The 27,577-nt window shown below is 37.1% G+C and overlaps 1 protein-coding gene across 1 annotated transcript in view; it reads right to left on the bottom strand.

Annotated features, from left to right (window-relative positions):
- Positions 1-13,078: 13,078 nt before the first annotated feature.
- Positions 13,079-27,577, bottom strand: part of LOC124776283 (myosin-VIIa) — a 476,348-nt gene continuing 461,849 nt past the window's right edge. The window contains exons 33-41 of the mRNA XM_047251187.1: positions 26,699-26,957; positions 25,807-25,944; positions 25,513-25,695; positions 25,183-25,384; positions 23,279-23,407; positions 20,028-20,124; positions 15,351-15,448; positions 14,783-14,952; positions 13,079-14,594 (exon numbers count right to left, since the gene is read on the bottom strand). Coding sequence (XP_047107143.1) covers positions 14,385-14,594; positions 14,783-14,952; positions 15,351-15,448; positions 20,028-20,124; positions 23,279-23,407; positions 25,183-25,384; positions 25,513-25,695; positions 25,807-25,944; positions 26,699-26,957 — 1,486 coding nt within the window. The 3' untranslated portion in view covers positions 13,079-14,384. The remainder of the gene's footprint in view (positions 14,595-14,782; positions 14,953-15,350; positions 15,449-20,027; positions 20,125-23,278; positions 23,408-25,182; positions 25,385-25,512; positions 25,696-25,806; positions 25,945-26,698; positions 26,958-27,577) is intronic.

Here is a 27,577-nt window from a genome sequence, read left to right as displayed (position 1 = left end):
CCACGTAGCGTGCTGTCTATCTGCAAGTGTGTCCCACTTCAAACTTTCTATGAGTTTTGTAACGCTCTTGCCATGGCTGAATGTACCAGTCACAAACCTTGCCACTCTTCTTTGGACCTTCTCAATCTCTTGAATCAGACCCAACTGGTAAGGGTCCCATACAGACAAACCATACTCTAAGACTGGATGAACTAATGTAATGTAAGCTATTTCCTTTGTTGAAGGACTGCATCGCTTCAGGATTCTACCAATAAACTGCAATCTAGAGTTCGCCTTGCCCATTACTTGTGTAATCTGATCATTCCATTTGAGATCATTTCGAACAGTAACACGCAGATACTTGATGGATGTTACCGCTTCTGAAGACTGGGCATTTATTTTGTACTTGTACATAAATGGGGATTTTTACCTGGCTATACACAGTAGGTTACACTTACTAATATTGAGAGATAACTGCCAGTCATTACACTACGCATTTATTTTCTGCAAATCCTCACCGATTTGTTCACAACTTTTGTGTGATACTACTTTCCTGTAGACTACAGCATCATCAACAAACAGTCTAATGCCGCTGTCAATACCATCAACCAGATTGTTTATGTAAATCGTAAAAAGCAGCAGACCTGTTACACTCCCCGGGGGCACAACTGAAGTTACACTTGTTTCTGTTGAAGTCACCCCATTCAGGACGACAAACTGCTCCCTGTCTGTTAGAAAACTATCTATCCAACCGCGTATGTCATCAGATAGGCCGTAAGCGCACACTTTTTGGAGCAAGCAACAGTGAGGAACTGAGTCAAATGCCTTTCTAAAGTCAAGAAATATGGCATCAACCTGGGAGCCAGTATCTAGAGCCTGTTGTATATCATGCACAAAGAGGGCCAGCTGTGTCTCGCATGACCACTGTTTCCTAAAACCGTGCTGGTTTCTGCAGATGAGCTTCTCAGAGACTAGAAAGATCATTATATCTGAACACAAATTATGTTCCATGATGCTACAACAAATCGATGTCAGTGAAATTGGGCGGCAATTATGTGCATCCGATTTTCTACCCTTTTTATAGATTGCTATGACCTGGGCCTTCTTCCAGTCCCGTGGAACTTTCCACTGTTCCAATGATCTCAGATAGATGATGGATAAGAATGGTGCTATATTTGTAGCGTAGTCAACATATACTCTTACGGCGATACCATCTGGGCCAGATGCCTACCTGGCGTCTAAGGATCTTAACTGTTTTACAATCCCAGATACACTAAATACTATGTCAACCATCCTTGCGTTTGTTCAGTAATTGAAAGGGGGAATGGTGCTGCAGTTCTCTACTGTAAATGAGTTTTTGAAAGCTAGGTATAGAATTTTGGACTTCTGTTAAATCATCATCAGTTACATTACCCATACTGTCAGCAAGAGAAGTTATTGCATTATTTGTAGCATTCATAGATTTTGAGTACGACCATAACTTTTTGGGATTATTTTTAGAATCTGCAGATAAAATATTGCTTTCAAATCTCTCATTGACCTTTTGACAGCTGTTTTCATTTTGCATAATTTCTGTTTGTTAGCGGGGCAGTGACTATGTTTAAAACAACGGTGCAAAATTCTCTGCTTTCTCAGCAACTTCCTAATATCTTTATTGTACCAAGGTGGATCCTTCCCCTCCCCTATATTTTTCCTAGGTACATACTTGTCTAGCACATGGTGGACAATACCTTTAAATTCTGACCAAAGATGCTCAATATCTTTGTGTCCCGTGGTGAACGCTTGGAGCTGACTATGAAGATATTCATTAATGACACTTTTATTTGCTTTCCCAAACAAGAAAATTCTACACTGTTTCTTTGCAACTTCCACTGACATAGAAGCCATGACATTATGGTCGCTAATACCTTCTTCTACATTAACTTCCTCAAAAAGATCAGGTCTGTTTGTCGCCAGGATATCTAATATGTTTCTATCTCGAGTTGGTTTTCTAACCAATTGCGCTCAAGATTGTATGTTGAGAGCACTCCTAGAATAATTTCACATGAGTCTTTGCTTCTGCCCCCTGCAATAAGCATGTAATTTTCCCGGTCAATGGATGCCAGATTAAACTCTCCACCTATAACTAATGGGTAATTTGGATATTTATTTCCTATGTACTGAAGACTTTCCCTGAAACGTTCTGTGACATTTGTTGTGGATGCTGGTGGTCTATAAAAACATTCTAACACAATGGTCAATCCTTGTCTGATTGACTGCTTTATCCAGACTATTTCACAGTCCGGCCCGGTATCGATCTCAACTGCGTCTAAACAGCTTTTAATTGCAATGAGCACACCACCTTCCTTAGCATCACTCCTACCTATCCTTCCTAAACATTGTCCAGTCTGAGTTCAAAATTAGGTGATGATGTTATCTGTAGCTTTATAGATTGGTATCAGTACTGCATATTTAAGTTTGTCAGAAAATCTCTCTTGAGTCACTGACTGATTATGTCTCGTAAGACATCCCAACAGAATGGATTGTGTGTGTGTTTCCTTTCTGACAAAGACTTTGGTCAAAAGCTAATGTGTAAGTATCTTTTCAGTGTGCCTATCTGCAACTTAATGTGTCATTTTTATGGTAAGTATCAATCTATCTTTTTCTTATTATACACTATAATGTAAAACTGTATAAGCTCCAAAATAAAGGCTATTGCAAAATTACAGACCATACCACCATGGTAATTTTTAAATAAACTGTAGGACTGTCAATTTTGGCCACATTTTAGTGTATTTGAACAATTTTGGTTTCACAGCCATCACCAGACCCTAAAAAATCGGCAACACAGTTTACGACACTGTGTCTCTCCCCGCTAAAATCTGATGATATCTGTAGAGCCAAAATCAGTTATCTGTTCAAGTAAATTAAAATGTGACCAAGGCTGCAAATTCTTCAGTTTATTTAGATATCAAGGCCACCAGTCTGCTACAAAGCTCAGATTCACCTCATTTCAGGACAGTTTTAGTTGTTTAGCTCTGCCAGAACATTGTATGTGAAATCATTCATGGCTATCTCTGTAGAACATTCTTTACAAGAGCCAAAATGAGAGGCAGTTGGCTAATTATGTTGTGAAAAATTAATCAGTATTCTATTGTTGGCCAGTTTGTCAAATTGTTTTGATAAATCCAGAAGAGTGGCATATTCAAGTCTGTCAGCAAATATTCCTCGAGTCATTACAAAAACAGGTCAAAGCTGATGCTATCAAGTCAGCACATGAAATTAACTTTCTGCAACAAACAGCACTAGAACAGAAAATATAAGATTTATGTAAGCAACACAGTGCTAAAAATATATATTTAAGGAAGAGTTAAAATTTTCATCCTGATGCTATCAAGTCAGCACATGAAATTAACTTTCTGCAACAAACAGCACTAGAACAGAAAATATAAGATTTATGTAAGCAACACAGTGCTAAAAATATATATTTAAGGAAGAGTTAAAATTTTCATCAACACTATCTGTCTCGTTTGACTCTTCCCAGAGCTCCTCCCAGGACTTCCCTCTAGACAGTGGTTAAATCACTGATTATATTTCTGTTCAATGATCTGAATCTTATTATTTGACATGTTTTATTGCCATAAAATAAACAACCTACTATCAATTTAACATTTAATTCATGCAAATATTTGGGTCTGAAAAAAATGAAATGAAAAGATTGTATGGTGTAGATGTCCAGGAGTCTCCACCCGGGGAAGTTTGGCCACCGAGTTGCAAGTCTTTTCAGTTGACACCACGCTGGGTGACTTGCATGTCAGTGATGATGAAATGATGATGAGGACAACACAACACCCAGTCCCCATGATGAGAAAATCTCTGACTCGGCCAGGAATTGAACCCGGGCTTGCTGAATAGTAGTTAGACGCACTGACTATTCAGCTAAGGAGGCGGACAATATTAGGGCCTATGAACAAGTTCTCAGTGGCTGTGACACTATGACAAACATTTCAAAATCAGAAAACAGTCTGAATATGCAAAACATTTTTGTCCTAGCTCTTTATCAGCCTGACTTACTCCTGCCATTGAAGAGTAGCTCATTGAAGATTAAACAGACCTCACACCTGAATAAACTTGCCCAGTCTGGAACATATCTGCACACACAAGAAAAGTAGAACCTGAATAAAACATGCCATTTAACTTGCGATAAACAATTTTTAAATTTGTTTGCACACTGAAGAAAGATGGGGAAAATTATGACAGCTGTTGTGAGTTTTGTGGAATTCTCTGCTGCGTTTCACATCATCAATGACAGAAAATGCCTATCAGAAATATATTTACTAACTACAGAATTTGGCTTTTCTTAAGATACTGAACAGTTACTGTCTAACCCTACATTCATTCCATCATGTTTTTAACAGTCATTATCAAGAATAACCTTCAGGGATATGAAATGGATCAAATCATTAATTATAGAAAAAGGTGTATCAGAACTAAATAACTAACATGTGCACCTATGAAAAACTGCATTAAAGACAGCTTCCATGTTGGAAAGAGGGCACGCATTACAACACAGTGAATGGAATTGTTCAATGAGTCACATGACTTGCATGCCGAAAGACCTTGTACATCGCTACAACAGTTGAGTACAGCATGAAAAAAACATATAACTGCAATTGGTTATGACCAGATTTTTGGCAGCCAATTAATGAAATACTCCATCTCTGGTCAATCAGACACTAATCGTTTAGTTGTTTTTTTTAATGTGCCAATGATTCAAGGGTAAAATTTGAGTACCTTAATTTACAGAAAAGTGACACTGTCAGAGACAACCTGCATGTTGGCTACAACATGTGGGTGTAAAGTGTCATAAAATTGTGACAGTGCTAGACTGGTATCAGCGCAGCGAATCGCTAGCCAGTTCAGTGCTGGATAACAGTAATTGGTGAGGAGCCATACCAACCACAACTGCCATTTTGCAATGAGGTACAGATGACACAGTCCTATTCATTTATCTCAGCTACTTACATGTCACAGAGCACCACTGGATGGTCAAAGCAGGGAAAAGACTACGTGGACTGATGAGATACAGTACGTGTGTACTGATAGCTTTGTATGTGTACGTCAAAACCCATGTGGTGCAATGCATTGTGCTTGCCAACATGGTACTGTTTAGGTAGGTGATGGTCATGTGCCATATATTTATATGAAATAAAACACCACCTCTGATTCATGTTACCAGCAAATGATACACGAACCTACTGTCTGCCCACATACATCCATTTGTTCACTTACAACATCCTGTGACAATAACATGTCTTGTTCACCCATACTCATCTTGAAACAACCACTCACAATTTAAGAATATTAATGTCAACAGCTATAGCTCTAGATGAAACAATGACTTTCATTGGTATAACTGTTAGTGGCTCTGACAATTGTTCAACATGCAACCACAAAAATCCTTCATTTACCCAGTAACAAAAAATGTCTAACAGATACCAAAGAAACCTATAAATTCATTCTCAAAAACGTGTCTCGACAAATCCACCTAGTCTATATGTGAATTTTTAATTAAAAAACAATAGCATATGTAGTGCAGAATACAAAGAAATATATTTTATTGTTAAATTTCAGACACTCCTAACTATCTAATAGTAATGCTTGACATGTCTTTGACCTATAAAAAACTGCATTCAAACTGCTACGAAAATAGCAATGAGGAGCACCATTTTGAAGACACTTACTTGCAGTAAACGGGGAGCAAATTCTACTGTCCTCAAGACAACTGGTAAGGCCCTGCACTTCTCCACTGCAGAGTACACCTGCCCAGTCTGGAACATATCTGCTCACTCAAGAAAAGTAGAACCTGAATAAAACATGCCATTTAACAACTGGTTGTATAAAGGCTACTCCCCTGGATAAAGTACACTCAAGTTCAGAAAAAACAAAACAGCTTGAACAACTAGAGATAGGACGTTCATATTCAAAGGACAGGTACATAGTATGTTCTGCAGAAATGGTTAGCATTTCAGTCATCTCGTTTCAACAAGTGTCCTGTTGTCTAGCAGGCACAGGGCCCAAGGTGTGAATGTATGTGGTACAGTCATCCATGCTGCATTCACCTGGTTCCAAAATTCATTGGGTCACAGTGCTGCACCCATTGTTTCACCATATACCACACATTTTCTTTTAGCGACAAGTCTGGTGATCTGGCAGACCCAGGGCAAAAGGCTGACATCCTGTGACACCAAGAAGGCATGTGTTCATGCAGCAACGTGTGGTCATGCACTGTCTTGCTGAAACATGCTAGGGTGTTGTGTAGAAGGGGTATGGCTACAGGTCACAGGATGTCATTCACATAGGTTGCAGCACTCTGGACACACACCAGCTGTGATTTGTGGCTGTACCCAGTAGCACCCAACACATAAGACCTTGAGTTGGGGCTGTACATCTTGTATGAATGCAGTAACTGTGATTCCCCTCCCCTGTCTGTGGCAAACCAAAATGCGCCATCATTTTCAAACAAACAGAACCTGGATTCATCTGAAAACACTATCTGATGCCATTCCTGTCCCCAGTGGCATCACTCCTACACCATTGCCGTCTAGCATGTTTCTACACATTCATCAAAGGTAGGCGGGGAAGTGGACGACATGCACGTAATCTGTACTTTAATAAACAGAGATGGACTGCTACCCCTGATAGTGTACGATGTGTTGCACTGTTGCACCAGAGTGTCTGCAAGGCATCTTGCATGTCTGCTCAAGTCACACTGATCCATTACCTTTGGTTTATAGTGACAACAAGAGCTGCAGGAACATTTTACTGGCAGGTAGTGTTGCTCCACGATATCATTGTTGATCTTGAACCCATGGACCAACATGGTTCAAATACTAATCATTTCTACAGAACATACTAAGGTACAGGTACTGTGAATATGAACGTTCTATCTCTAGTTGTTCAAGGTGTTCTCTTTTTTCTGAACATGAGTGTATATTGAGCGGCTGATTTCTCTGCTCTGTCTCTTCAATGACTAACAACAGACTACACAGAGAAGTTCAAACTGACCTTTGATGAAAATTATGTTATGTAATGTGGAGAGTACAAGTTTCCAGTAAGATTAAAATCAAGGAGAAACTTTTTTGAACAATGTGGATATCAAATTTCCTAATGGTACCCGCCACAAAGAATTGAGCCAACAGGTGTCCAACTTGAGTGGAAAACTTGGAGGACCCTTAACCGACTACAGACAAGTGTTGCACCAGTAAAGACTAGCCCGAGAGTGACATCTTCTGTAATAATGGTGAGATGTGGGATATGACACACACATTAGTGTCCTACCAGTCAATATAAGGGCACATTCAAACATCTATGGCTGTGAAACAATACAGCTACTGATGTTGCCCAATAATGGGCTGAAATTTTGAGAAGACATAACAAGAATCAGAGAGCATGGCTGAAACCTGGCCCAGACACGAAAAGAGTAAAGCATTGTTAAATTTAAATACTTTCCACTAATGTCAAAGACTGATATGCTCATATTTGCAACTTTATGCCATTGTGTACTTTCATAATCTGTAAATGGCCAACATATAGCCAAACAGACAAATAAATCATGTATACTTAGCCTGCACACTGAACCATTTCACATTATTTCTGGAGAAATTGGGCAAAAGATTTACGGAACATGGAACTCATTAACCAACAAAAGGATATAAATTCACTTAGCAAAAGGAACATTAAAATCATTACATTGAAAGAGAAATGACATTAATCTCTTCATTGTATTAAGTAACTGCTGGTTATGAGGTCACCTTGAATAATATTTACACGAGTAGACCGATAACTGTTGAGAGACATCAGTCATATCTGTGCCTGCTAAAATGAAGGCCATTTATAATAAGCTGTGTTACTTATAATGCTGCTGACAATCACTTCTAACCCATGAATTTAAATAATCACAGTATTTTTAGAAATTGATAGTAAGATTATTAACTTTCTTTTGAATTTCGATGGATTCTGAATTTTGCATCTAACCAAAGACATTTACATTTGAATAAAACACCTGATCTGCATATTAGACATGGTAGCAAAGTCTACATAATTTTTTATGCCTTGTATTGTGGAATGTAAACTATAGTTTATTTGGCACTAATATATTATTAGTCCTCAGTATCACTAAACAATAAATTTACTGGTAATCAAATGTGAGAATTCAAATAACTCTGAAGATACTTTTGGAAGATGTAGTTTGTCTGCTTTAGACAATATTATTATTGCTCATTTTTGAAGAACCAATTCATTATGGGCTTGGGAACATTGCAATGAAAGATAGCTCTGTATCTATAGGTGAAGACAATCACAAATACTTGTAACTGCAAAACATGCTTTATTGAGATTTTTTAAATACCTCATCTGTCTAATGACTCCATTTTAACTACTTACCAATCTTGTCATCAAAGAATTTTATACACTGCACTTAATTCAATGCATGACTATCTCTGTTTATTGCTTAATTTTGTATGGTAATTCCTTGGTGAAATAACTAATTTGGTGAGTAAAGGTAAACAATTCACCAAACAGCTGAGGCCCTGAGTAATTAACAGGCACCTATGCAGGACTGAGAATTTTGTTAGCTTTCGGATAAATTATTCTATAGATTGTTTTTTTAAGAGTGGGGAAGGAAATCTGCCATGCCTCTTTCAAAGGAACCATCTCAGCATTTATCACAGAAACATTTATTTAAGTATAAAACTTTTAATGCCTAGACTGCAATTTTCCTATCACAATTAAAGTACGATAACTAGTTTCGATTTCTATCTGCAACCATCTTCACATCATTCAAAATGAGAAAACATAGTGAATAACCATTGGAAAGCATCATTAGCTTAGTCACGCAATAAACATACATTTGTAAACACGAAAACAATAACAGTACATACACTCATGCTCATAAATTAAGGATAATGCCGATACATGGTGAATCAATGCTCTGTGGGCAGTTTGCATGTTTAAATCACCTCGGGGTATGACCATGCGGTGTATTTGACCAGCGGTCGGCGCACGGTGGCGCTGGCAGCAGTCCACATACGCAGAGGTGTGTTGGTGCATGTCAGAGTACAGTGCAGCATGTAAGTGTGCAGACGTTTTCAGATGTGCTAATGGTGACTGTGTGTTGAAAATGGCTCAAAGAACATATATTGATGACGTTATGAGGGGTAGAATACTAGGGCGACTGGAGGCTGGTCAAACACAGCAGATCGTAGCACAGGCCCTCCATGTGCCACAAAGTGAGATCTCAAGATTATGGCAATGATTCCAGCAGACAGGAAACATGTCCAGGCGCTAAAGTACGGTATGTCCACAGTGTACAACACCACAAGAAGACCGTTATCTCACCATCAGTGCCTACAGATGACCATGGAATTTTGGAGGTAGCCTTGCTCAGCACCTTACCACAGCTACTGGAACAGCTGTCTCCAGACACACAGTCTACAGACAACTGAACAGACATGGTTTATTTGCCTGGAGACCTGCAAGGTGCATTCCACTAACCCCTGGTCACAGGAGAGCTCATAAAGCCTGGTGTCATGAACACAGTACATGGTCACTGGAACAGTGGTCCCAGGTTATGTTCACTGCCGAGTCCAGGTATAGTCTGAACAGTGATTCTCGCTGGGTTTTCATCTGGCGAGAACTGGGAACCACATACCAACCCCTTAATGTCCTTGAAAGGGACCTGTATGGAGGTCGTGGTTTCATGGTGTGGGTTGGGATCACAATTGGTGCATTTACACCCCAGCATGTCTTTGACAGAGGAACTGTAACAGGTCAGATGTGTTGGGACGTCATTTTGCACCAGTCTGTCCGCCTATTCAGGTGTGCAGTGGGTCCCACCTTACTCCTGATGGATGATAACGCACGGCCCCACCAACCTGCCATCGTGGAGGATTACCTTGAAACAGAAGATATCAGGCGAATGGAGTGGCCTGCTTGTTCTCCAGACCTAAACCCCACTGAGCATGTCTGAGATGCTCTCGATTGACGTATCGCTGCAAATCTTCAAACCCCTATGGCACTTCAGGAGCTCCGACATGCACTGGTGCAAGAATGGGACGCTATACCCCAGCAGCTGCTCGACCACCTTATCCAGAGTATGCCAACCCGTTGTGGGTCTTGTGTACATGTGCATGGTGAACATATCCCATACTGATGTCAGAGTACATGCATAGAAAACAGTGGCATTTTGTAGCACATGTGTTTTGGGATGGGTTTCTCAACTTATCACCAATACTGTGGACCTACAGGTCTGTGTCGTGTATGTTCCCTAAGTGCCTTTGCTATTAGTGCCAGTTTTGTGTAGTGCCACATTGTGTGGCACCACACTCTGCAATTATCCTTAATTTATGAGCATGAGTGTAGTTTAAAAACATCACCTTGAGAAAGACAGGTTGTAGACTGTAATATCACCGGATGACGGTTATATAGGAAAATGTCCAGCTCCATGAGCAAAAGTTGGATCAAAAGCAGTCATTACTTGCAATGTTATAGCAGGTATTATTGTGAGAACAGTATATGCGAACAGGTCCAAAAACTGTCAGCTGTTCCATAGCCTGGCTTACACGAGAATGATCCTGTGTGTAGTAATCTTTATGAAATGTGTACAGGCTGTTGGATAATAGGAAAACACTGCATGTCCACCGGCCTGAAAAGACGTGTCAAAGTTAAGTAAGTTAGTGAAATAATCTGAAGATGGATGACAGTGCCTGAAACCAGTAATTTGAAATAAATAAAATAACGGACAAGTCCGAGTAGGACTTGCACTCTGAGGGTTCTGTACAAATGTATTATGTGGCTCAATGGCCTGGTGCCAGTCTTTCCATTGGACACCACTTTGATGAATTGCATGTACCTAAACTACCCCAGTTATCCAAGGAGGGAAAGGGGACATATAGTTTAATGTGGAATCCAAACCATGTTGTGTTTTTGGTGACTCCTCACATCATCGAGAGGTGAGGTCTAGATTTAAACGAAGACCGAAAAATCCGTGATCTGACTGAGATTCAATCCCATGATCTCTCTATTTCCAGGCATGCGCTTAACTACCACATGTACATCAATAGTTCATCTGTTGGTTTTGATGAGCTGAGTTTGTGGATATCAAAATATGTGATATATATGGCCGTATTTTTTGACTGTATTCGCTTAGAAGCTTAAATTTTTTACACTGCCAAGGGATCCAAGTATCTGACTTGATACCTACAACTGTTCCTGAGGAAAAGGGGTTTCAACAAACTGACAGACAAGCAGGCAGATGGACAACAAATGGCAAAAAAATATGTGATATAATTACAAACTAACAATTTTCAAATTGTTTTCCTTTACTTGTACATTTCAAGACTCTGGGTTGACAGGAAGAACCTTACATGTTTATGAGTACTGAAGTGTGTGGCAAAAATGGCCACATCTTTTGATTGCATTGACTTAGAAGCTTAAATTTTTGACACAGCCAAGGGACTGTATATCTTAGTACCTCACATAAATTTCAACTTGTTATGTCTACCAGACCCTGGGAAAATGGGGTCTTTAACAGACAGACAGGCGGACAACAAAGTGTTCCTGTACGGGTTCCATTTTTACTGAATGACATACAGAACCCTTAAGAACAGCGACTACATACAGAAAAATAAATATTTTGTATCATTGCCTCTTGTGAACAATGACTTGTCATAAGATGGTAGGAAAAGATCCAGATTAGAGTCATAATCTGGCATATAATTTTAATATGCCAAGAAGGTGAACTCTGCTACAAAATAAAGTCTTGTTAAAGTTATTATGAAGTCCACCTTTTAAGCTTTTATAAAATTAATGAAAGGAATATTTTTGTATAAATCTTCTTGTTTCTCATAATGTTTGCCTTTAAACTTTATACACTCTTGCATATGTCTGAACCTGGTCTAGAAATTTTTTTATTCTATGTTGCTGGTACTTCAAAGAGATGGTTTTTGGAAGGATTCAACAGCTTCTCAAAGTGATGAAAATCACTGCCAATTTACATAAAGGAACAAAAATAAGCTGTTAGGCAAGAAATCTGGTGAGTAAGGGCAGAGAGACATATTGATACAATGTGTTTTCTGTATCAAATAATCAATTATTTGACATACTATGTGACAGTTGGCACTGTCATGATGTCTGATATTCTTGGTAGTTTCTCTTGAGATGATCAATGATTTGATGTAAACAAATTATTGTATACCATTCAAACTTCAATGCTCCTCAGTCACCTAAAGCTGCGGCTGAGACATGTCCACTGTAATTAAAGAAACAAGGAACAATTTTCTAGCTAGTGCTCTGCAACCATTTTTGTTGGTTTTGGTGCATCTTGGAACATCCACACACTGACTGCTGCTTAGTTTCTGGTTAGTATGAAGATATAAATTTTATCTCCCATTGTAATACTGTATGTAGAGTTTGTATTTTCTTTGTAATATTTTTTGAGCATTTCCAAATTCCATTTGACACAGCCTGTTTTAGAACTCTGGTCAAACTGTGCAATATCCACTGGGAACATATATTTTTCACAACTAAATATTAATGCAAAATCAAATGTACTGCAGTTTTCAATACACCTAATGACTCATCTGTCTCAGGTAAAGACCCTCTTCAATCGTGTTGCACACAGAATTGAAGTTCTTTGGATCAAAACTGAGTCTGGTCTACCTTCATGAAATGCATCAGTGACAGAAGCATGGCTGTGAAAATATTCTGCTAACCAACTGTAAACAGTATTTTCTGAAATTGACTGGTTACTAAAAATTAAACAAATGATTCAAAGAATTTTTGTCGAGTTAGGGCTTTTTTTTAAAAAAAACACACAACAAACTACAAAAACCTCCACACAAAATTTCCAATTTTTCACAATACTATTTCTTTAAATGCTCACTGCAAATGAACCACTGGGTCAATTTTAACAACAACAAATGTCATATTTTAAAGCAACATCAACAGCTCCATCTATTGGTCATTTATGGAAATACAAAAAAACACTTATATGTTTGTTGCAATAACAGCAAATTTTTGGGCATTTGAAATATGCTAAGGTATGTCCTCAGCACTGTTCTTTAAATTACAAAAATTATTTATTTCTTCATACTTTTTTTGTACAAAATTACATCTATTGAACCACATATATAAAGACAATATATATTGTTTTCTGGAAAGAAAAGTGTAATCACGGTACAGCAATAAATAAATGGAAAGTTTAATTATGCAAAAAAATTCTAGTTAGCTTTTCACATATTTACAAACAAATCTTAAAACTCGTCAACAATGGTGAAAAAGTGAAAAATAACCTTCATAACGCAAAAAATTTGTAACAGTACAAAAAGAAATGGAGTTTTGCAATTAACAACAGAGAGGCAGTCTGCAAGTCATATAGGCAAATAAATAATTTTTTTCACATGTTTAACAGCATTTTAACTGTGAGAAACAGAGTTTGTGCACATTAATTTGGCTTTATAACCAATGTTCATACAAAAATAAACAGGCATATAACTAACAAAAGTTCTTAATTTATTTTTTTACTCAAAGTTCATGACAAATTTTGTACTTGATTTGGATTCAGTTGGTTCTAAGTAAATGAAATGCATTAGGCAGCCTTTCAAAAATACCTCACACATAAAAGGGAAGTTTCAGTATTGTCATTTATTAACAGATGCCATGTAAAACAACTCCACATAGGGAGTATTCAAAAATGCAAATTTTGTCTTAAACAACAAGCCATACCAGCAGAAATACAATAGTTTGGTTACACAACAGGTTACAATTTATAGTGGAGTCTGTGTAATGAAATTAGACACTGTACTAGTAGGTATATTAAAAGCAATAAATAACCAAAAGACACATGGCAATTCCAATTGAATATATAATAAAATAATATTTTTATCTTGTGAGGTACAAAGGATGAGGAAAGTATTGATTTGAATGAGCAAAATAAAATAAAAGACTTAGCACTCTGATAACTGTTGTCACTGTCTTTAAGAATCAAGATATTTGGATATAGAATTTACCTTTTATTTCTATGAGAGTGGGGAAGCGGACATGACTATTACAGAAGCCAAAAGAAAACAAAACAAGAAGAATATCAGCTCTATCAAAATGTCAATTGTTACTGCCTTTAGAACTGACTATATGGTATCCACCTTTTTAAGTAAGAAAGATTCATATTGCACACATTGTTGATATGTCACTGCTCACTGAAGACAACAAAGTCACAAATATTTACATAAAATGTTATGAATTATGTACAATGAATTTATTTTTGTGAGCAATATATACACCGTCTTTTGACACAACATCAAATCACTCTGTTGACTTCATGTACACAATTTAACACACACAAATTCATCTTCTGAATTCCTGTATTATTATTTTATTCTTAAAGTTCCTCTCTGTTTATTCATGTTTGTGAGCATAAGAGAGATGTATGAGGTTAATAAGTCATCCATTTTATAGCCTAGTGAAGTTTCACACAGCAGCTTGGAGCCGCGTACAAGATTTCCAATAGTCATGTGAAAATAGGTATTCCCGGAAGACCAGTTGGAAATTCTTGTGAATGGGTGAGTTACCAGGATATCCTAGAACAATTAATCAATTAAATATCAGTCGATAGCTGCAGCCACAACGCTAGTTACAGTTCTGCATTCTATGATCAGTCCAAACATTATGTTAAAAAAGAAAGGAAAAAACTGATTTTTGAACAGTTCTTCAAATAACTATTACAGTCTTATCTCAAAATTTAAATATAATGAGAAACAGAACTAACCTTAGTCTGAGGATGTATCAAACTGACCCCATGTTTGTTTATTGCTATAAGAAGCATTTCAGGATAATTTGGCTCCGTTGTTTGTTTTACTTCAAAAAATGCAGAGCCAAATGTAGGCCATCGATAAATGATCTTCAGAAAAGTAATTTTTGCATCTTCTGGGCTCATGCCTGCATACAAAACAATAGATAATATTTGCAAGAATGGACAATAATGAATTAAATATGGGGAAGTGAATAAAGAAGAATTTATTGCAGAAAATTTAAATAACAATTATTATTTCAACAAAAATCAAAAGAGGTGAAGAATCACTTGCAAGAGACTGATATGTAGCATAAAGGAATGCATAACAGCTTACAGACTTTCACGCTGCCCTTCCTTTTCTAGTTTAAGTATGCTACCCACCTACACAAAAATCGTGTGTGTGTGTGTGTGTGTGTGTGTGTGTGTGTGTGTTTTTCTTTAAGCCTCACAGCTACAAGCTAGCAGTTGCCAAACCTTACTTTTGTTTATTGTTTCTGTTCTTGGATTTAAGTTATGTTATTACTGATTCCTTGTATATTATTACCTGCATCCTGATTGTAGGCAGCTACGATTGATCTTTTCCAGTCATTGGAACTCTGGATTTTTATAAGATCTCCTGGAACTAGATCCCTCAGCATTTGACTGAAACACAATTAATACAAAAACTGTACTCTTTGAGATTAGAGAAGACTTACTCTCTCCTTTAAATTTTATCTTTTAATCAAATACTGACAGTAAAATCTTTGGTCATTAAAAGTGCTCTTTTTGTTTTGACAAGCATGTTTTAGGAATAAGTAGATAAAAATTATCAGCACAGTAATGTTACACAATTGCAGATAAAAGTTTAGGGCTTCTCGATGTCAACAGTTTGAGTCACATGCACAAAAGAAATGCAAAAGAAATGGTACCACCATACATATGATACAGTTAATGAATTTGAACAGAGATGATTATAAAGAGCAATTATGAACATGATCTACCTAACATGAGAATCTGTATCACTAAAATGCAATCACTGTATTAAATGTGTAATACATTAAAAAGAGTACTGCATTTGGAAACTGTGTGTTTGTCTTGAGGCAGCATAACTGCTATTGTACAAATACATGAACTTCATTTATCCAGTATTTGAGAATGAGGGCACTTAGAGACTTCCAATAAAGCTTACATATAATTTCAAAACTTTACAAAACTATTCCTCACTGACACCCCTGTACCCCCCCCCCCCCCCCAAAAAAAAAAAAGTTTGTTGCATACTACATTTTCGCTGTTCATGCAGTCAAGCTTCAGCATAGGCCATGACATTTTAATTGTTACTTCTTTATTACTACCTCCTTTCGTAACACGGTTGCAGGCAGTATACACAAATACCACAGAATGAAACCTGCAAAATTATGTAATTGTATAACACTTGGTTCAGGAGAGATGACTTCATAAACACTGAGACACGTGGAAAAGTAAATTTTGCTCAGATGGGGTGTAAATTACCCAGTTTATATTAATCCATTCCTACAATGTCAATGGTGATGTTTGTCTGAATGTTAGAACAACTTATCTTTCTTTCCCCCATTTTAATTTAATACTACAGTAGTACAAGTTTATATGCCAACTAGCTCTGCAGATGACGAAGAAATTGAAGAAATGTATGATGAAATAAAAGAAATTATTCAGATTGGATTGTGAAGGGAGACGAAAATTTAATAGTCATGGGTGACTGGAATTCGAGTGTAGGAAAAGGGAGAGAAGGAAACATAGTAGGTGAATATGGATTGGGGGACAGAAATGAAAGAGGAAGCCGCCTGGTAGAATTTTGCACAGAGCACAACATAATCATAACTAACACTTGGTTTAAGAATCATGAAAGAAGGTTGTATACATGGAAGAACCCTGGAGATACTAAAAGGTATCAGATAGATTATATAATGGTAAGACAGAGATTTAGGAACCAGGTTTTAAATTGTAAGACATTTCCAGGAGCAGATGTGGACTCTGACCACAATCTATTGGTTATGACCTGTAGATTAAAACTGAAGAAACTGCAAAAAGGTGGGAATTTAAGGAGATGGGACCTGGATAAACTAAAAGAACCAGAGGTTGTACAGAAATTCAGGGAGAGCATAAGGGAGCAATTGACAGGAATGGGGGAAATAAATACAGTAGAAGAAGAATGGGTAGCTTTGAGGGATGAAGTAGTGAAGGCAGCAGAGGATCAAGTAGGTAAAAAGACGAGGGCTAGTAGAAATCCTTGGGTAACAGAAGAAATATTGAATTTAATTGATGAAAGGAGAAAATATAAAAATGCAGTAAGTGAAACAGGCAAAAAGGAATACAAACGTCTCAAAAATGAGATCGACAGCAAGTGCAAAATGGCTAAGCAGGGATGGCTAGAGGACAAATGTAAGGATGTAGAGGCCTATCTCACTAGGGGTAAGATAGATACCGCCTACAGGAAAATTAAAGAGACCTTTGGAGATAAGAGAACGACTTGTATGAATATCAAGAGCTCAGATGGAAACCCAGTTCTAAGCAAAGAAGGGAAAGCAGAAAGGTGGAAGGAGTATATAGAGGGTCTATACAAGGGCGATGTACTTGAGGACAATATTATGGAAATGGAAGAGGATGTAGATGAAGATGAAATGGGAGATATGATACTGCGTGAAGAGTTTGACAGAGCACTGAAAGACCTGAGTCGAAACAAAGCCCCCGGAGTAGACAATATTCCATTGGAACTACTGACGGCCGTGGGAGAGCCAGTCCTGACAAAACTCTACCATCTGGTGAGGAAGATGTATGAGACAGGCGAAATACCCTCAGACTTCAAGACGAATATAATAATTCCAATCCCAAAGAAAGCAGGTGTTGACAGATGTGAAAATTACCGAACTATCAGCTTAATAAGTCACAGCTGCAAAATACTAACACGAATTCTTTACAGACGAATGGAAAAACTAGTAGAAGCCAACCTCGGGGAACATCAGTTTGGATTCCGTAGAAACACTGGAACACGTGAGGCAATACTGACCTTACGACTTATCTTAGAAGAAAGATTAAGGAAAGGCAAACCTACGTTTCTAGCATTTGTAGACTTAGAGAAAGCTTTTGACAATGTTGACTGGAATACTCTCTTTCAAATTCTAAAGGTGGCAGGGGTAAAATACAGGGAGCGAAAGGCTATTTACAATTTGTACAGAAACCAGATGGCAGTTATAAGAGTCGAGGGACATGAAAGGGAAGCAGTGGTTGTGAAGGGAGTAAGACAGGATTGTAGCCTCTCCCCGATGTTGTTCAATCTGTATATTGAGCAAGCAGTAAAGGAAACAAAAGAAAAATTCAGAGTAGGTATTAAAATTCATGGAGAAGAAATAAAAACTTTGAAGTTCGCCGATGACATTGTAATTCTGTCAGAGACAACAAAGGACTTGGAAGAGCAGTTGAATGGAATGGACAGTGTCTTGAAAGGAGGATATAAGATGAACATCAACAAAAGCAAAACAAGGATAATGGAATGTAGTCTAATTAAGTCGGGTGATGCTGAGGGAATTAGATTAGGAAATGAGGCACTTAAAGTAGTAAAGCAGTTTTGCTATTTGGGGAGCAAAATAACTGATGATGGTCGAAGTAGAGAGGATATAAAATGTAGGCTGGCAATGGCAAGGAAAGCGTTAACATCCAGTATTGATTTAAGTGTCAGGAAGTCATTTCTGAAAGTATTCGTATGGAGTGTAGCCATGTATGGAAGTGAAACATGGACGATAAATAGTTTGGACAAGAAGAGAATATAAGCTTTAGAAATGTGGTGCTACAGAAGAATGCTGAAGATTAGATGGGTAGATCACATAACTAATGAGGAAGTATTGAATAGGATTGGAGAGAAGAGAAGTTTGTGGCACAACTTGACCAGAAGAAGGGATCGGTTGGTAGGACATGTTCTGAGGCATCAAGGGATCACCAATTTAGTATTGGAGGGCAGCGTGGAGGGTAAAAATCATAGAGGGAGACCAAGAGATGAATACACTAAGCAGATTCAGAAGGATGTAGGTTGCAGTAGGTACTGGGAGATGAAAAAGCTTGCACAGGATAGAGTAGCATGGAGAGCTGCATCAAACCAGTCTCAGGACTGAAGACCACAACAACAACAACACATTAATCCAGTGCTTCATAATGAGAGCACTTAGTGACTTCCTACAAACTTTAAGCATAATTCCAAATCTTTCCCAAACTTTTTCTCGCTTACATGGTTAAAGGCAAGTTTAACACATTATCTCATTTGTAAAATAATAGACATTTGTAGCTGTGTTTTATACAGGGGAATTTGGTCTTTGAAGACTTGGGGTTTGCTGGTATACTGTTAACTAATAACCTTTCAGTATATCACATTACGTGGTATAGTGAATAACTGCACATTTGTATCTCCCTGATACTTTGTCCTTGCCATTACTATGCACATTGTATGGGATACTGAGCTTTCCCTCTCAGTCTATTGAACTGTAAAACTGTTTAAAGACAAATACAAAGATGAGGTGACTTACCGAACAAAAACGCTGGCAGGTCGATAGACACACAAACAAACACAAACATACACACAAAATTCAAGCTTTCGCAACAAATTGTTGCCTCATCTTTCCTGATGAGGCAACAATTTGTTGCGAAAGCTTGAATTTTGTGTGTATGTTTGTGTTTGTTTGTGTGTCTATCGACCTGCCAGCGTTTTTGTTCGGTAAGTCACCTCATCTTTGTATTTATATATAATTTTTCCCACGTGGAATGTTTCCTTCCATTATATTGTTTAAAGACAAATATGGATTAAGAAAAATGCCATTATTATATGAGGAACTGCTGCCTTTACTCACCCCCTTGTTTATATTCCATTCAAGATTTTCCACTACTGTATGAAAATATGAATTATGCTTGCTTTAAAATATGTCCTGTTAACAAATGTTAAAGAGGAGTGAATCTGCATTCCTACAATGTCAATGGTGATGTTCGTCTGAATGTTAGAACAACTTATCTTTCTTTCCCCCATTTTAATTTAATAAGCACAAGAATCATAACTAAGAAATAAGGGTATGGCTGTTTGAGAATTTAATTCAGATAAATGGTCTAAATAACATAAAAAACAAAATTATTATGACAGCATGTACGGAAAAACAATAAATGTTGCACAGTGGTGTGCTTAATTCCAGAACTTCATTAAGTCTCCAAAAACCCTTGCAGTACTTACGGTATTCCTTGCAACTCCTGTTTGCTTTCTCCAAACCTTACACGATACACTAGAGCTGCCAATCGAGCTGCCTCTTCTTTGGTGCATTTATGATATCCTGAAAATAACAGTCTTACATAACTTCATGTTGTTCTTAACAATGTAAGTTAATTTTATTGTTAAACTTTAAGAGTACACTGTTTCTAACAATGACATTAACAGACTATACAGCTAACTCTTATTTACTGATTTAACTAAACATAATAAATGTTGTGCTTAGAAATAACTGTTAGTTGCATTACTGGGTATCTATTACAGAAATGGCACTTGGAATCTCACAATCAGTCTACACTTCTGGAATTAATTGTGATTTGTTTCTATACATTTATGAGAATTCAAGCATTCACAAACAGGAAGTGACTGCGTCATATCTAAAGTTTTCAGGCCAAACTCATGTTGCTGCTATGAGAAAAACCAGGAAACCTATTTTGGAACAAATCCACTGTCACCCATGCCGTGTGCAAGATTGTACTATACCACTTCAAGCAAACATCCTGAGCAGTTAAGCTAATGAAATGACAACACAGAAATTCTGTTAAAATATTTTAACAGCATTCCCCAGTTATTGTTAAGGTATTCTACCATCACCTAAAATGACACACAGTCTAATCACGGTCAGCACAAAATGTCATTTGCACATGCATTAGCTTTGCTTTTAACCTTACAGTGGTTTAATGCAATCCACTTGAGCCCAAAACTGTTCCCAGTGCTTGGAAGAGATCACATAAATTTATGAAATAAGCAGTGGAACGGATTCACAGAATTATTGCCGTATGTCACAAATGTTTGTCTTAACAGAATTCTACAACACGTTTTCATTACAAATACAATGATTAACCTTGAATACAAGAGGTTTCTCACAGCACTAAACATGGCTCCTAAAAACACCAAGCATGCACAACTCAATTTACTATTTTCAAATGTAATACACTAAAAGTCAGGAGTACAAGTAACCAGGCAATTTTGTTGTTTTTTGACTTTCAGAAAGCTTTTGATTCTATACTGCATCATCTCTTCAACAAGAAATGGTTTCATATGTGGAATTCAGCAAGACAGGATGTCTTTATAGGAATAACACAGCATGAAAACTAGCATAGAGCCATTAACACATCCAAGAGTGATTTCAGGTGGCCCAGAAGAGTATGTAGCACCACTGCTGTTACAAAACCTGATATTAATGACTTAGTGGGTAGCATCCAGCTAGATGTTGATAAAGTAATATGGAGAAAATACTGGATACTAGCACTAAATGTGGAGAAGAATAAAGCTGAGCTAATCATAGCTCACATAGAGTCTTCTTTTCTATGTTCCATCTGTAAGTGGAAGAGAAAAAATGCATTAATATCTAGTAAAACGAAAATAACTTTCTACCACACATCTTGCACTGATCCAGACTAGAGATGTACATGTGCCTCATTGTCTGCTACTCATTTTTCCAGAGTTTTTTGACTGCTCTCTATACGAGGAAGCACCCATGGACACTCACAATACTGTAGGTATCGATCATTGCTCTTTCTTCTGATTCAATTTCATGTTTACAATAACTCTCATAGTACAACATGCACATTGAAATGCAAGATTTTCACAGTAAACATGACAAAATGTCATACAAAAGGTGCTAGCTTTGAGAGCTTTGAATAACTATCAAGTCATGGTAAGTGGGTAGGAAAAATGTTGATCACATAGCAGAATTCTAGCAGTGAGTTGCCCTCTACTAACAGATCTCATCAGCAATGGTAGTTTATTACATCTTGAAACTGATAAATCAGTTGCAAAATGCAAATGCTGTGACAAGTCATCAACTCTTCCAGAATAAACAATAAAACAAAACCAAATCCAAAAGAGGAGCTTCATGGAGCCCACTATAAAAAGCCAAAACATGTGCTAATAGGCAGTAGTTGTAGTTAAACTTCGGCTACTTGAGAGGGCCCCTATGAAAAATGAGTGATTGTAGGAAAATGAAACTTTGGGGAAATATTTGTAAGAACATATGGAAGAGAAATAATGAATAAACATTAATTGAAACATATTTTAATTTCCAAATGACAGGGTAACATTTGTTACTTGCTTTCCACATATATGTTCCAGGTTGGAAACGTTGCTCACTGTAACGACCATCGGAATCCACTACAGCCTGGAACCACATTGGAGAGCACTCTATTGCTATCTGAAATATTTCAGGTTTGATGTTGGCTATCTCCCTCGCTCTGCTCACATCTTCAGCCTCCGATGTGTGTTAATGTCCTTTTGATAAACTCTGTCCTTCAGGTAACCCCACTGCCACAAATCACACGTGTTCCAATCTGGTGATCTTGGCAGTCACGCACTTTGGAACGATCGGCCAATGATTTGGTTTTCTCCAAATATGTTGCAGAGTAACCGAGTGAAAGAGGACCTCTCCATTATTCCTTCAATGCATCGATACTCGGGAAGAGTAGTAGCACTATCACAGTTGTGTTGATAAAACACCTTTACGGGTAAGGCTCTGCTCATCTTATCCAGCAGAATATTCAGAATGGTAGAGAAATTGTGCCTACTTAGGAACTAGTATGGGAGCGAAACTGCACAATAAACTCAGTTTCGAGTGGGCAACAGTGGATTAAGACCAGTATTGTTTTTGTCCTCCTGCTTCAGTCAAAACAAAAATCAAAGCACTGACCGCCTTGTCCAGACTCATGCTAACTGTCATGCACACTGATGCATGTGTTGCAACCCTTCATTGCTGTACCAGTGCCAGCAAGTCATGATGTTTCCTATAAAGTTGGGTACCCATATGATAAACAGCTTTCTGTCTACACAGGCTCGGGTGGAGAAAATTTAATTATAACCACCCTGTATATCAACATATTCTCCACTTCACGAGATGACAGATGCTCCACAATAAATATAAAAATCAAAGGTGATGTAGAATTAGCAACTCCTACAATAGTGTCACTTCAGATGGTGGTTGTTCTTGCTAGAGTAGTTATGTACACCTTTTTGAGCTACTTTGAGTCAGAATATCATAGTACATTTTCCATTAAGTATAGATAAAAGAAATCTACAAACTACACAGCAGCCCAAGCTTAGGACACAATTTACATAGAAACAAACAGAATATATCTAATCCAAAATAAAAGTGAAAAAATAAGTATTTACAACATTTGAAGTAAAAATTCATATCTGCAATACTTTATTTTCAAAGAAAGTATGTTACATTAACAACTGCTTACCTCTCAATAACTTGGGTAGTTCCTGATGAAAGTGGAAAATTAAATCAGCATTCCTATCTTTCCCAGGAACAGTGTTTGTCCACAGTTTCTTCATAAAGAAAACCTGATACGTAAATTGTGGTGATGCACCTGGAAATTAATCAAATTTTTTTACCATTAACTAAACCTGCAAACCAATAGCACATATCCATGTCATTTGACTCTAGCCTCCTTATTTACATCCCTAATTATAGTCAAAGAATCCATAGTCCACAGGTTGTTCTTGACTTTAATGTTTCTTATGTAGAATGCATAAATGTTAGGACTGGTATATAGAAGTGAAGTTCAAATTGCTTTACAAATTAACAGATATATAAAATGGTGTACATTGATGGAAAGTAAATATGAGATTGTAAAACAGATAACAATCAAGCAGAAGTACACCTATGAGATTCATTCATTTATCTTGTTCCACACATCCAATCAGAAGGAGAATCTTCAGGGATAAGGCATGTTGAAGATATACAATTATATAAGACGAAGGCATCATAGAAACACTACAATAAACTCTTACTATGCTGCTTAATGCTAATCACGCTAACTTTTACCTTGGGAGGGGGGGAGGACGGCTGCTGCTGCATCCTCAGTTTTATTACACAGCCATTGTTTATCCGTTATTAGTAAATTAATATTTACCTGAGTGCAATGATATTGTTCAAAGAGGTTTTTTTACATCATCTATAAACACTAAGTCCTATTTATGGTACATTATTAACTGTCATACAACCACCCAGATAGCCACAAAAGTGCCGCTTTCAGGAGGGGGAGTTATGCCAGCCCCAGATTGAATCTGCCCAATGGATTAATGACAGACTGATGACCTCAGAAGTTAAGTCCCATAGTACTCAGAGCCATTTTGGTTTTTGATTAATGACAAGGATTGGTGTGCTGGCCAGCATGGATGCGGTTTTTAGGTGGTTTCCCATGCCCCACAAGGTCAATACTGGACTGGTACCTAAGTCCCACCTCTGTTACATGATTTCCAAACATTTAGCAAACTCTTACTTAGTTTCACATGAATAACACTACAGACAGTTGGTGTACACATATTCTGTCCCAGGAAGGATGACACGGGGTTAATAGGATGGCAACTGGAAGGGCATCTTGAACTAACCAAGCCAAATATGTTAATAAAAATGCCAACCCTGCGATGAGGCTGGACAAAGGCACAAGAAAAAGAAAAAGAAGAAGATACAGCTTTATCACAAACACTGTACTTGCTATGTGGCCATGTGTTCAGTCCACAAATCTAGATATCTTGATAATTTGCAGAAAGAGTGGCTAATGAAGTATGTTTTTAATTTTCTTCTGAATTGATAGGGATTCAAAATTTCTTGTTTCATTTTAGACAAGCGCTTACTGAATATCTTACCACCAAAACTCCATTCTTAACCTGGGGCAAGAAAATGGAGTCTACATGAAAATTATTTTTGTGTCTTGTATTGTGACTTTATATCACAGCTCTGTTGAAACTGATTCTTATTATCAGCATTATGGTGATGCACCACTTTATTTCTGATGTTGGTGACCGCTGTCATGGTTATGTTATTTGCAGCAATTTTGCAATTTATTATCACTGATGATTAGGGGTCATGACACAATGAAACAGGGAGCACATGATACAAGAAATATGTTAGTTACTCAAAGACTGAAAATATAAAAATATTTTTACAACAATTACATTATCCTCAGTTTCTTTTGGTACCCATATGAAGTTTAATTTTAAAAAAATTGCACATGACACAATGTGACAAGCCTATAGTACTAAAATTTATTAAGACAAATCTGATCTAATTTTAACTTAATTTACTGTTTTTTTTTACTGTAATTATAACAAAAACAGCAACAGTACTAACAAAACATACCGTCTCTTGATGGCCTTGCTTTCTTAATCCAGTCCGTTAAGTGCCTCACAAAATCGAAGAAGAAGTCGCCCTCTGGGACAGATATAACTTTGTCAGCAATTTTAACAAACAAGCTAAAGCCTTCACTAGAACGCAGATTCAGGCGCTGTGATATATTTTGGCAAAAGTCTTTGGCACGAGTTGAAGAATCCACTTCAAAAGCCTGAGGACCACAAAGCATCAGTTATTAAACACAGTGTTGGTCAGTGTGATATTTTAAAATTTCAGTCTTTAAGTATGAAGAAAGCTATGTAGAGTTTCAATAATTTTATACACTTCATTTCTTTTTACCTCATCTGTATCATCTGGGAAGTATACTTTATGGAATATTTGAGTGGTCTTGTGTTGAATAGCTTCTACTTCAACTTGATGAGGAGGATACTTTCTCTGGCCATTTCTAAGGGTCTTTTGTAACCTTTGAAGGGAATCCTGTGATATTGGGTGCCTTCTTGTGCGCAAAAATAAGGTAAGTTCCTGTGAAAAAAAAGAAAAACAAAGAATTGGTAACTAGCCCTTTTGATACAAATAAAATTAAGAATATCTAATACACTGTGGGATTACAGTTTAGAATCATTTTATACAAACCTTCAGCAGATTCTGGCTGCATGCAAACAGACCTGTTGCAAGCCACATTAACTCCCACCCTCTTTCCTCGCTCAAACGGTTTCTGTTGTCTGTCAATTGTTTCATTATTTGACAGTATATTTCATCTCTCAAGATCTCCTACAGTGGCACAAAAGGATATAACAATAAGAAATCATGCCATGGCTTATTTTCTTATTATAATCAAGTGTAAAAAAAAAAGAGTGAGTTTCAAACTATGAAAATATCCTAATTCTTATAATCATGCATAGAGAATTATGAGTGTGTTCCGAACTATCAAAATAGCCAAAAACAAAATTTTCATTATATAACTGACTCACTAAGAAAACTCTTGGGCTTTGATGCCATCCATTTTAGCAAATTATATTTTCAATCAGATAAAGATAATATAGTTCACAGAAGGATGTAACTGGAATACAAATAATAGAAGGAAGATATTTGTATTTTTATATGCATATTTGTAGCATTGACCATTTTACAGGCACATTGTCCTATTGCTCAGCAACATTTTCAGTCCTGTTTATGGGCTTGCAGACTGCTCAATGCCTCACCTATATGGTGAATGATTTCCTTTACCCCTTGCATTATTTAAACCTTACAAATAATACAGTTAAAACTTACGGAAGCAACAAAAACAACATTCAAGCAAACCAACAGCTTCCTTTATTTCAGGAGATATTTACAACAGATACCTCATTGAGCATACAGTAAGAAAGGAAACCTGATACGCGCACTACATGTCTCAAACAAGATTCTTAAGCTGGTACTATAAAAGCAAAGTATTCAGTTTTAGCCATAGAATTTAATATTTATAGAAAATTAGAGGTATATCATGGTGAGAAATAATGTGAAATAGTATTTCATCTGAACCTACATGCTTCAATGGACCATCAAAAATTTGGTCAGTGTATTCATTTCCTATGCGAGGACGTTTGGACGGTAAATCACCCATGTATTTAAGCACAGCAGTAAATGCAAAACATGCTTCTTCCGCCAGCTCTTCCTTAGTTAACAATTTTTTAAGTAGAGGTTGCTTTATTGGTTCTCTAGAATGCCTCCATAACTCTTCAGGCCCTCCTCGACGAGCTGATGTTAATGTCAGTGCTTTGGACATTGTTCTTTTGGGTGGTGGCCTAGAAAAAGAAGGAAAAAAATATAATTCATAGTGTCCTACATTAATTTTGTTTTAACTACATTGGCTGGTCATTTATTTCAGCTTAGTTAATTGTACAAGATAAATATTTATTTTAATTGTAAAAGTTCTTCTATGCAACACTTAAAACCACATGTGGATCTCAGAAGATTTGTAGTGCTTACTTTACTTAATGACTGAAAAATTAAATTCAAAGATGAAATTTCATTAGTTTTCCATTATTTTGAGTTCTGTTTTTTATGTAGCTCATTCATGACCTACAGGTTTGTTTTATCATACAGCACAAAATAGTAAATACTACAAGAAATTAAGTCATGAAAAATATTCGACTGAGGATAACTAATTTACCACTTCTTTCCTCTCTCATTCTTACAGCAAGTGAGTCCCTCTCAATCTGAGTGACCTAACCTCATTACTAACATTCCACAACCTATTTCTCTTTCCTTGCTGAGACAGCAATTAACAGTTCTCAAAGCTGGGACAGCATTTTTTTCTACTTTGATATTTTTTTTTAGTGAGAGTACGAGAATTTGACCTCCTGAGCTAAGTTCTACCCAGACATTCTGTCTCCTTATAATTTTATGGGATAACTAATATGGC

The sequence above is a fragment of the Schistocerca piceifrons genome, chromosome 2 (assembly GCF_021461385.2).
Source record: "Schistocerca piceifrons isolate TAMUIC-IGC-003096 chromosome 2, iqSchPice1.1, whole genome shotgun sequence".
Classification (NCBI taxonomy): domain Eukaryota; kingdom Metazoa; phylum Arthropoda; class Insecta; order Orthoptera; family Acrididae; genus Schistocerca; species Schistocerca piceifrons.
Note: the sequence above shows the minus strand (reverse complement) of the source record. Positions and strands in the feature narration are given on the sequence as shown.